At 45.1% G+C, this 12,181-nt stretch overlaps 1 protein-coding gene across 4 annotated transcripts in view; it reads right to left on the bottom strand.

The window, feature by feature from the left end:
- Positions 1–12,181, bottom strand: part of LOC145359061 (coatomer subunit zeta-1-like) — a 44,328-nt gene that overhangs the window by 8,825 nt on the left and 23,322 nt on the right. The window contains exon 8 of one of the 4 annotated variants that reach the window (XM_080213430.1): positions 95–198. The exons of the other annotated variants lie outside the window; for them this stretch is intronic. Within the exon in view, the coding sequence (XP_080069556.1) occupies positions 97–198 (102 nt within the window). The 3' untranslated portion in view covers positions 95–96. Of the gene's footprint in view, positions 1–94; positions 199–12,181 lie in introns of those variants that run through there. 4 annotated transcript variants of the gene reach the window in all.

Raw genomic sequence — 12,181 nt, 5'->3', positions numbered from 1 at the left:
CACCATCCACAAGTATTCACTCCCACCACCAACAATGTACAGTGGCATCTGTATGTACCATCTACATGATGCACTGTGGGGACTCACCAAGGCTCCTTAGACAGCACTTTCCAAACCTATGACTGCTACCATCAGGAAGGGCAGCACATACATGGGAACGGTACCACCTCGTCGTTCCCCTCCAATCCATTCACCACCCTGTAAATATATGTGTGTTAAAAAGTCAAAATCCTGGAACTCCTCCTTTAATAGCAATGTGGGTGTATCTATACCAAATGGACTGTAATGGTTCAAGAAGGCAGGTCACCACCACCTTCCCAAGGGCAATTAGGTATGGACAATAAATGTTGGCCTAGCCTGTGCTGCCCGTGACACATTAAATTTTTAAAAACATCTAGACCCCAATCTCAAGACACACAGTAGCAGCTGATGGTTTCTGCCAGCTTGCCAAGGGCACGATCTGAAATGTGGTGGTAGCAGACGTAGTAAAGATACAGAAAAACCCAAGAGAAGGCTGCAGAGCTGCAAGACCTTGGAATCAAATATCTTACAAACAAGGGAAGATTTAACTTTCAAAGACAGTATAAAGAGCATGACAGGCTAAGCTTAGGAAGCCAAGCAGAGCAGTCATTCATGTGGAAAATAATGTCCCTTGGAGAAAACTGAATGGAGCCATTCAATATGCCCAACAGAAAGAAAGCACAGTGAAACAAGAGCCCACGCAATGCTCTCGGTGTAGTAGGAAAATCCGACACAACTGGGAAGAGCGCGCAGCAGGGGAAGCCGAGTGCCACAACTATGGGAAGTTGGGACTTCTTAGTAGTCTGCAGATCCAAAGTACCTATAGCTCATTGGAAGTGGGAGACAAAAATGAAACCAGGTAAACTCCAAAAGTGTTAGAACCACAGAAAATACCAAATAATCTTAAGAAAAGTTAATGAAACAGAAAATAATTATTGGGGAATTAAGTCAGAAGTTGATGGTCATCCTACTAGAGACTGGGGCAGGTGTTTCAGTATTATCTGATGAAATTAAATAGTACCATCTACCTTTGCAATGAGACCACTGAAGAGTCTAGAAACTGATTTATTTGAATTCAAAGTTTTCGTCATCATCACTGAATACTCCAGATGGTTTGAAGTGAACAGACAGCGGAGGCAGTCATTACATCACAAAGAAGAATCTTCATAACATGTGGCATCCCTGACATTGCAGTGTCAGGCATTTACCCTCAGTTAGTTAACCAGCTGCTCTATTTGTGTAGGAATATGGTTTCATGCACGGAACTAGTTCACCAAGATATCCTCAGTCAAATGGAGAAGCAAAGAGTTCAAGCAATCAAGGAACTGATTAAAATGTATAATTTTGTCCTTCACTTCAGAACCTCAAATGCTAAAAGCAGCTTCTTGCTATCACAGCTGTTCATAGAATCCCTACAGTCGAGGAGGAGGACATTCAGCTCATCAGGTGTGCATCAACCACATTCCCAACCAGATCCTATCCCTGTAACCCCAAGTATTTGCCCACCTTATCCCCTGGCACTAAAGGGCAATTTAGCATGGCCAACCTAATCCACACATCCTTGGAATATGGGAGGAAATGGGAGCACAATGAGAGTGCAGTGTGTCCTCAACCTCAAAGCAAAATCAGGACCAGATCAGGGAGATCACAGAGACTAACCCGGTTAAGTCTGAGACTTTTATTGGGGTGGAGGAGACATGCTGTATTTATTGGATAAAGACTTGGGGCGAGCTGTCAGGTGAGATTTTATAACCTCACTCTCATCCCAAAACTGTAAAATCCTGCCCAAGGTTAACGGACCTTTCGGTATTCCGCCCATTCCGATTCCCATGGCAGTTGGGCTGGAAACATTCCGACTGTAGGTTAACATTAGCAGCAGCTGATGCTGTAATTGTTGATGTAACTATGATGCAATGTCACATGACTAAGAGACTGGTATCTGGTGGGAAACAGACGTATTAATGAGTATCGAGTAGAGATATACTCCATATGTAGATCTGTAGGCTAGAATTTTTTTAAAAACAGATAATGGTCTATGGTAGCATTCTTAGGTTAATCGACAAATCCCAAAACTCCATCTAGTCCCTGGACACAAGATGAAACAGGAAACACACCAGACAATTTATGCACAGAAAGCTCCCACAAACAGCAACAAGATAAACGGTCAAAAAATTTTTGAAGAGATACTGGTTGAGGGGTAAATATTTGTCAGGACACTGGGCTAACCGCCTTCCTTTAAGTCCACTCTAAAGAACAGATACAGCCTTGGTTTAATCTTCCATCAGAAAGATTGCACGTCCAGCAGTGCAGCACTGGAGCATCAGCCTAGATTTCTTTGTGCTCAGGTTACTGAATTGGGATCTGAACCTACAACATCCTGACTTGAATGAACCTGGAGCACAGCAAATATCTAACAAAAGTGAACATTTAGATCAGAGGATAATGGATCACCAAAACAAATGCCCAAACCGCTGACACAGAGACCGGGCAACGAGAGGGAAAGAGAGAACTGAGAGGTTATTGAATCATAGTGACATCACACAACATGGGACACCATTTGCTCATCGTGTCTGTCTGGCCTTCAAAGGGCCAACCCAGTCAGTCCTGTTCCCCATATCCCTGCAATATTTCTCCTCCAAGTATAATCCCAATTCCCTTTAGAAAGCTCTTGTTGAATCTGCTTCCAACACATTATCAGGCAGAGAGTTCCAAATCCCAACCACACGCTGTGTAAATAAACTTTCTCTTCATGTCCTCGTTGCTCACATATAAAAATCAGCCTCTGGCTGGATTTATTGCTGTTTCTGTGCCACTTTCCTCCCTTCCCTGCTTCAGCCTGTTTACCTCCCCCTCACACTCTGCAGATTTCCATTTTTAACCTCTAGTTAGCGTGACCCCGACACGCTATGTAAGTTTTGGCCTCTCTGCGTGTGCTACACTTTCCCCGTGTACTTCAGGTGCTACTTGATGAATGACTGAATTTGAATCTCTCTCATTTCCTCTGGAGCCTGCAGGTTGGGGATGGGTGCAGCGTGAGGCCTGGGAAGGGGAGGGGCTGTTTGAGACCTGCTGGCCTATGTGTGAACGAGAGATAATGTTACCGGAGCTTAGACAGTCCAGATTGTCTTTCTGTTGCAAAGCTTTCGGCTGATTCTGGGACTGCAGCCAAGTGGGAGGGCACTGGGGACCCAGGGGGAGTCAGCCAGAGAGAGTTCACTGTCAGAATGGTACAGTGTGAAGCAGGATAAGGCCAGAGAATTCAACATGGCAATGACTGCGAAGTAAATTTAAGCCCACCTGACCCACTGCCACTTTTGTAAATCAAGAGGGTTTATAAAAATAGCTTTGCCAGTGTCACCACTTCCCAAGAGCTTCACTCCAAAATTACCTAATTGGCTGGGAAATGATTTGGGACATCCTGAGAATGTGGATGTTGTTATAAATAATTGTCCTTTATGCATAGCTGCTGGGAATTAGTTAGAGATGTTTAACGTCATATGACCAAGGCTCAAGATCGTGCAACTTCCTCCTGAACCTTTTCAGCGCAGGAGATTTATTCATCAGAGTTCTCTTACTTTACTCTTAACTGTTGTAAATTTCATCTGCCACTCTTTCTTACCAATTTACATATTGTCCAGCTCAGAAATGACAGTGCAGATAAGGAGTGGATAAACGTGCAGGCATAAATGTTCAAAAACAATTAGCTATGCATTCCGGATGGCGCAAGAGATCTAAACGTGTTGAAGTGGTTTAAAAGCAATCAGATGTGAGAGATAATGAAGGAATTCCAAAACGTAGGGCGCAGGCAGGTAAAGGTTCAGTCACCACTGGAGAATAAGTTGTCAATAAATATATCTGACGCTGTAGAGATTGGCTATTTATTGAACACAGCCAGCTTGGTTTGGTTCATTGGTCAGAACATTGAATACAGGAGTTGGGATGTTTTGTTGAAGTTGTACAAGACATTGGTAAGGCCACACTTGGAATACTGTGTGCAATTCTGGTCACCCTATTATAGAAAGGATATTATTAAACTAGAAAAAGTGCAGAAAAGATTTACTGGGATGCTACTGGAACTTGATAGATTGAATTCCAAGGAGGGGATGGATAGACTGGGACTTTTGTCTCTGGAGCATAGGAGCCTGAGAGGTGATCTTATGGAGGCCTTTAAAATAATGAGGGGCATAGACAAGGTAAATAGTCAATATCTTTTCCCAAAGGTAGGGGAGTCTAAAACTGGAGGGCATAGATTTAGGCGAGAGGAGAGAGATGCATATCCAGAGGGGTAATTTTTTCACACAGAGGGTGGTGAGTATCTGGAACAAGCTACCAGAGGTAGTAGTAGGGATGGGTACAATTTAGTTACATGGGTATAGAGGGATATGGGCCAAATGTGGGCAATTGGGATTAGTTTAGGGGTTTAAAAAAAAAGGGGTGGCATAGACAAGTTGGGTCAAAGGGGCTGTTTCCATGCTGTAAACCTCTATGATTCTATGAGCTCAGAGAAAGTCTTTGCCGAAATCACTGACCTGACTTTTCCTCTTGATCTACACTACATGGTTTCAATATTTGCTGTTTTTACTTTGAATCTCCAAGGCTGGTCACACTCTAGGTGTTGATATACAAGGGGAAAGCTCCATTTGAATTTTAACCCCGTGGCTACTTTCCTTCAAGGTGCTTACCCTCGGTGCTGCTACAACAAAATTGCATTTATATATCACCTTTCCAAGATGCTTCAAAGCAACATAATGAGACAAAATTTGGAAACTACAGCCCAGGTCTCCTGGACTATGGATAGCCAGAGGCTAGATGTGCCCCAGAAGATACACTCCAGGACCCCTCAGAAGCACAACACAGACTCCTTGGGAATTGCCTGGAAAGTATGAATGTCCAATGAGTAACTACCCTACTCCTCATGACCCTCCGAAAAAGCCTGCAACTTTGAGTTAGAGTCAGACTTTCAACGTAATTGCCAGAAGTTACCCAGGAAACGTTCAATAGGAACAAACTTAGTCTAACACCGAGGTAAGTACAACCGCTCCCCCCCCCCCCACCCCCCCAAATTACTCACACTGACGCACTCTTGCCCCCACCTCCCTTCAATTACCCCCACAACCTGACCTGGAGACTCCCTGCTCCAGTCCCCAACACAACCCTCCTCCAACCCTAATCCAGCTCCCTCCACCAACCTCCCGACCCAACTCAACTAGCCCCCAACTCATGTACCACCATATATGTCCCCTTCTCATGTTTGCTCTGCACTGCTTTAAGGCAGTTTTGGATATTTACTTACTGGAATACTGCAGCTAATGCTGTTATCAGGGCATGGCTTCTGCACAGCTTCTCTGTTCAGCTCGCGATGAGGTTTGCTGCACTGGGTCAGGTTTGAAGGATTGGCTATTTGGAAAATCCTCGCAAAAAACTTGGAGGAAGACAGGTGTGCATTTTTCAGCCTGATTGGGCTGGGAAACAGGGGCCGTATTTTAGCCGCCCTGCCTGCCATGGGAATCGGAGCAGGCAAGGGGCGGACAATGGGAAGGCCCGCTGACCTCGGGCAGGATTTTACAGTCTTGGATGAGTGAGACCATAAAATCCCACCGAGGATTTCTGATCCTAATTGGAATATCTGGGCCTACATTTCTAAAGCATGGAGTTACTCTGCCACATCTCACCCTATTCATGTGCAAAATTAGACTGTAGCCAACAAGCTAGTCACCTGCAAGGACATGGGTGGCACAGTGGTTAACACTGCAATCCCACAGCGCCAGGGACCTAGGTTCGATTCCTGACTTGGATCACTGTCTGTTTCTATCTGGGTGCTCCGGTTTCCTCCCACAGTCCAAAGATGTGCGGGTTAGGTCAATTGGCCATGATAAATTACTCCTCGCTGTTAGGAGGATGTCAGTGGGGTTAGTAGGGTAAATAGGTGAGATTACAGAGATAGGCCAGGGTGGAATTGTGGTCAGTGCAGGCTCGATGGGCCAAATGGCCACTTTCTGCACTGCAGGTATTCTATGAATTTCCCCAGAACCATTTCTCTATTAATACTGATATCCTTCAGCTCCTCACATAACCATGTGTTTCTCAGAACTTCCAGTACATTATTGATGTATTTCTTTGTGAAGACAGAATCAAAATACAAATTTAGTACCTCAGCTATTTCTTTGTTCCCTGTTATGAATTCCCCTGTTTCTGACTGTAAGGGCCTTATATTCATTTTTGTCAATCTTTTTCTCTTTGCATATCTACAGAAACTTTTACACTTAGTTTTTTATGAAACACGCTAGCTTACTTTCATACTCTATTTCCCCTTAAATCAATCCCTCGGTCTGGCCTTTGCTGAATTTTAAACTGCTCCTAATCCTCAGGCTTATTGCTTTTTCTTGCCAATTTGTACGTTTCTTCTTTGAATCTAATATTATCTCTAATTTCCCTCACAAGCCATGGATTTGCCACAGTTCCCTTACCATCCTTGCGCCAAATGGGGATAAACAACTTCTGTTTTCACCTAGATGTTCCTTAAATGTCTGCCATTGGCTGTCCACCACCTTTTCTTTCAGTAATGTTTCCCAGTCCATCATGACCAATTCACGCCTCAAACCATCATAGTTACCTTTATCGAGATTTAGGACCCTGGCCTCAGAATCAATTATCTCACTATTCACCCTGACAAAGAATTTTATCATATTTTGTAGTCACTCATCCCAAAGGGTTCTCTCACAACGAGATTGCCAACTAATCTTTTTCTTATTGTGTAATGCCCAGTCCAAGATGACCTGTTCCCTTGTTTGTCCCTCAACATATTCATCCAGAAAATCATTCCATATACAATCCAGGAATTCCTCCTCTACATTACTGTGACTATTGTGACTCACTCAATTTATACGCAGATTAAAGTCACCTATAAATCACCAGTGTTCCTCAGCTCTCCAAAGGAGCATCATGACTTAGTTCCATTCCTCTGCCTTTTCTATCCCCCTGCACATCCAATACCCTCTTGAATGCCTTGATTGAAGCTGCCTCCACCACACTTCCAGGCAGTGCATTCCAGACTTGAACCTCACATCATGTGAAAAAGTTTCCTCTTACATCGCATTCACTTCTTTTACGAATCACTTTAAATCTGTGCCTTCTCATTCTCAATCCTTTTACGAGTGGGTTCAGTTTCTCCCAATCTAATCTGTCCAGCCCCTTCAGGATTTTAAACATCTCTATCAAATCTCCTCTTAGCCTTCTTCTCTTCAAGGAAAACAGTGCCAACCTCTCCAATCTACCCTCTTAGCTGAAGTTTCTTATCCCTGGAAACATTCTTGGAAATCTCGTCTGCACTCTCTCCAATACATTCACATCCTTCCGACAGTGTGACTCCCAGAACTGTACACAATATTCCAGCTGATGTTTAACTTGTGACTTGTGCAAGTTCAGCATAAACTCTTTGCTCCTACTAATAAAACCTTGGATACTTTCTCTACCCATCTGACCAGTTTTAATGATTTATACACAGATACACCCAAATCCAACATCACAAAAATAATGAGGGGCGGAATGTTTCTTTCTGGAGACTAGGTGTAGTGGCGGGCAGGATTAGCGACGAGGTTTCCTGCTGATCGGTGGGTCAGGTTCTCGTGCCCAATATTCCACTTGAAACCTCATTAAATATTCATTGAAGCTGCTCTCTTGCGATTATACTGTGCCTTTAAGAAATACATTTATATCATGCTTCTTGTAAGAGGCAGTATTTTGTTGCAAACGGTCAATTTGTCAGAATAAACATGCAGCTCCATGCTGAGACTGCAGGATAATAACAACTCACTTTAACTAATGGAGTATATGTCTAAACAGAGTTAATGCATTTGTGTTTATTTGTTTTATTTCCCCTGGGGTTTCAGAGTAGAGTTTTGATTAGGTTGATTGACAGAGACAGTCATGTGCTAATGGGAGCAGCTATACAGGGAAGATACACAATTTCATAGAAAATAGAACATTACAGCGCAGTACAGGCCCTTCGGCCCTCGATGTCGCGCCGACCAGTGGAACGAATCTAATGACCCTCTAACCTAAACCATTCCAATGTTATCTATATGCCTATCCATTGACCATTTGAACGCCCTTAAAGTTGGTGAGTCCACAACTGCTGCAGGCAGGGCATTCTACGCCCTTACTACCCTCTGACTAAAGAACCTATCTCTGACATCCGTCCTATAATTACCACCCCTCAATTTAAAGCTACGTCCCCTCTTTCTTTTCTCCTTCTCTTTCCTTTAAACCAGTGAGGTCCTGCTTGGTCCTGTCTCTCTCAATTTGGAGGTTCTCTGGGAGCTCCAGAGCTGGCAACCTAAGTACAAGCACAAACTCCCTCAGCAAAACACAGGCTTAAATCTGTAAGAGGAATATTGCTTGAATTGGAATTCAGCAAAAGATTAGCAGTTAATAATTTATCTTGTCTTGTTTAAGTATTGTTTAATTGTTCAGTTTAACTATAATAAATGAATTAACTTTTGTTAAATAAAGATGGTTTTGATAACACCCAATTGTTAGTAGAATCACACCTGGGTAAGGCATCACATCTTCATGTTAATGCCAAAATAGCTAATTGTTGGGTCTAGTCTAACTTTATAATATACCCTGGCATTTCTGATCTCATACCCTAACAATTGAATCACATGGTGGGACAGGCAGGGAGTTGTCTACCAGCCATCACCACAGGGAGTTGGGGCAGGAGGGGCTCGAGGTTCCTAGTGCCATGTTTAAACACCACCCAAACATGTCAACAAAAGTTCTAGAAATGGGCCCCAGAGAACAAGAAGAGTGGGTCAGGGTTTAGGCACAGTTCCCTGGAGGCTTAAACTAGAGGTGACCCCTATCACTGTAAGGTTCTTTCTCCCCAAGATGAATCCAGAGGTCTACCAACCTCACTTCACCAGCCTAGGAGTGGTTGCAAAGAGGGTCAGCTGTATAGACAACTGCCAGAGAAATGCCATTCAGTGCAGGTAGGGGATGAATAACCTTACTCGCTCTGCCAGGGTAGGTCAACCAACAGCTCACTCCAGGCTCTCTCACTCAGCATGACATAGTGCACTGACACAACACTCAGCTCAGGGATCTCACACAATATTAGCGGGAGATACATCAGCATTTAAAGCCTCTTCACCATCTAACATCCTACACAACCTCAATCCTGAGCAGACATCATGCTTTCCAACCCCTGCTACATCCCATTGTCTTCCTGCAGACCAGCTTGCACACAAGGGGAAGAGACCCCCGGCTGGGAGGGATGCTGGACAGCCAGGAGGTCTCCAGGTTCGAGCTGGCAGGCAAGGTCAGAGATTGCTCCAGCGGTGACAGCAAGATTGGCCTTTCCAGCAAGCCAGCACAGATGAGCATTCTGTTAGTTGATCACATTCTATTAATTGCATGTGCGACATGCAATGTTGTATTCAGCCTGTTCAGGAACTAACTCTATCTTCTCTCACTTACAAACAGCAGTAGGTCCAGATAGACCAAAGACAACATAAGCCCACCCTCCCAGGTCACCTCAGAGCAGGATGCTGAGGATCCATTTAAAGAACACTCATCACAGAGTTCACCTGCCCCAGCGCAGAGACACATCCCAAGGGTTATGGGTCTAGATCAGGCTTGGGGATCACGTTGTAGGGACAACTTCACTGCAGTCTGTGCGGTTGCTGGAGGCAGTGACAGCCTGAGTCCCTAGCACTGATGGGGAACAGGCACCCGTGGAGTCTGAGCATCTGGAAGCTGCCATTAAAAACGTGCTGGAGGTACAAAGTCAGGCAGTAGGACACCAGGCAAGGTGGTGAGAAGCAGTCAACAAATTAGAGCAAAAGATGGAGGAGTCGTCCACATTCTGTCTGATGTCATGGCTCAGACATGCATGTGCATCACGGTCCCCATGGGAAAGGTGGCAGCCATCTTGCAGCCTGGGGTCCGGCAGGTTCTGTCGATTGCTATAGGTTTTGGTGAGAGCCATAAGGGAGGGAGGGAGGAGAGAGGGTCTCAACTTCACTCCAGAGATCCTTTCCCCTCCAGGAGTCAGCCAGGCTCTTGGGCACCCTAAGGGAAGAGGACTGGACACCCCAGGGGGTCATCCACTCACTTGACTCTAATCCCAGAACCTCTGCCAATGACCCTCTCACCTCCAGCTGACAGGCGGAGGGGGGGTCACCTGCCACAGAACAGCATCTCCAAAGGGAAAGGCCCTGAGGAGGACACCCAAAAATCAAAGACAACAGGGTATTGAACAGGCTGCTTCACCTGCTGCAAGGGTCAGGAAAGCACCAGATTAGAAAGATTAAGAGGTATTGATATGACTTGTGGCTAATGGTGTTTCAGGCAGCTTTGTAAATACGTTGATGTTTCTGACAATGATCTCATCATTCCAATGCATCGTTCATGTGCATCTATGGACTCTTTTATTGTGAGGTTGACCTCAGCTCCCACTCAGCCATCGCCTCCATTTGTGAACTTCACATTCATGTGCTGTTCAGTTAATTTGTTTAAGTTAAAGTTTATTCATTAGTCACAAGTAAGGCTTACATTCACAGTAACTTCATTGCAGTGTTAAATTCCCCTAGTCATCACACTCCGGCACCTGTTCGGGTCAATGCATCTAACCAGCATATCTTTCACATTGTGGGAGGAAACTGGAGCACCCGGAGGAAACCCACGCAGACACAGGGAGAATGTGCAAACTCCATACAGACAGTGATCCAAGCCAGGAATTGAACCCAGGTCCCTGGCGCTGTGAGGCAGTAGTGTTAACCACTGTGCCACCACGCTGCGCTTGCCCGGTGTGTAATGTCAGGGTGATGTGTCAAGCTTTTTATTGTGACTGCAATTTGCGTTATGAACTTTTATTCTTTACGAGGCACCCTGGAGTTCTACATGCTCAATTGTCTTGAAGGGTCATCAGTAATTATAACTTACTGTTGTCTTCACCGTTGGTACCAAAGCAGGATCTGCAGCCATGATGCTCTCTCCAGCACTGGGGAGGTAGCAGTATAATCACGGGATTAGTAATACAGAGACCCAGGCTAATGCTCTGGGGACCCAAGGTTCAAATCCCTCCAAGGCAGATGTGAAATTGTCGCAAACACCCATTTGAATCACTAATATCCCTCAGGGAAGGAAAGCTGCCATCCTTACCTAGTCTGGCCTACATGTGACTGCAGACCACAGCAATGTAGTTGATGTTTAACTGCCCTCTGAAATGGCCAAACAAGCCATTCAGTTGAAGGGCAATTAGGGACGGTGAACAAGTGCTGGCCCAGCCCATGAAAGAAAAAACACGAAGCAGGTTTCGCATTGCTGTGCTGCCTTCCTGTCCCGCCTTCCTGTCCCAGCGCAGTGAGCTCTGGCTGCGAACTTAGCGGTCCAGTGCTCAATGCTGTCGATGGGAGTGGTTGTAAATGTCTTTCAGAAATGCACTCGAATTCTCTTCTCTGTATCTTACTCCTGGAACTGTGTGATCATCTGCATCACGTGAACTCTTTAATGGCATCCTCTTATGGAAGTTTGGCATCATTGACCTCCTCAGCCTCAAGCTTTTCCCAGACTCTATCATCCAAGGAGTTCTCAATCTTCTCCCTGTCTCTCTCTGGCACATCTCACTTCTGAAGTGCCAGCTTATGCAGAACACAAATCATCATGTTAAAAAGGATACCCTATAGAGAATACTACAGAGCAATCCAGGCATTGGAATCCAGATGATCTGCTCTATGATGGATCGTGTCAGACTAGGTGTCATGTTGTATCTCTCCTCAGAGGCACTTTACACTTCATCCAGTGTGAATCTCACATAATGTAGAGGGCATTTCCACTTCCAGAACAGATTTGACCCTCCCTCTGTATTCAGGTGCTCCATCTTCCTCGACCCTCCTGATGTGCAGGGAGAACTCTCTCCTCACCCAACCCATCCAACGTGTGCAAGGTGACAGAGGTCACCCTCCCTCACAAGTGAGTTTCAAGTATCCCCCCCCACCCCCTTTTATTACATCTTCTCCATTTAGAGACTGAAGATTTCTCTCCTGACCATCCAGACAACCTCTTCCCTGAGTGAGAGACAATGGCCACACCCTGCACACCAAGCAATGCCTGATGCCCATTGAGCACACAGGCCTTGCCCCTCTCTGGAGCAGGAAGA

The sequence above is a fragment of the Carcharhinus amblyrhynchos genome, chromosome 27 (assembly GCF_965287045.1).
Source record: "Carcharhinus amblyrhynchos chromosome 27, sCarAmb.v2.hapA, whole genome shotgun sequence".
In the NCBI taxonomy this organism is placed as follows: Eukaryota; Metazoa; Chordata; class Chondrichthyes; order Carcharhiniformes; family Carcharhinidae; genus Carcharhinus; species Carcharhinus amblyrhynchos.
The sequence above is the reverse complement of the archived record's forward strand: the minus strand, read 5'-3'. Positions and strand labels throughout refer to the sequence as shown.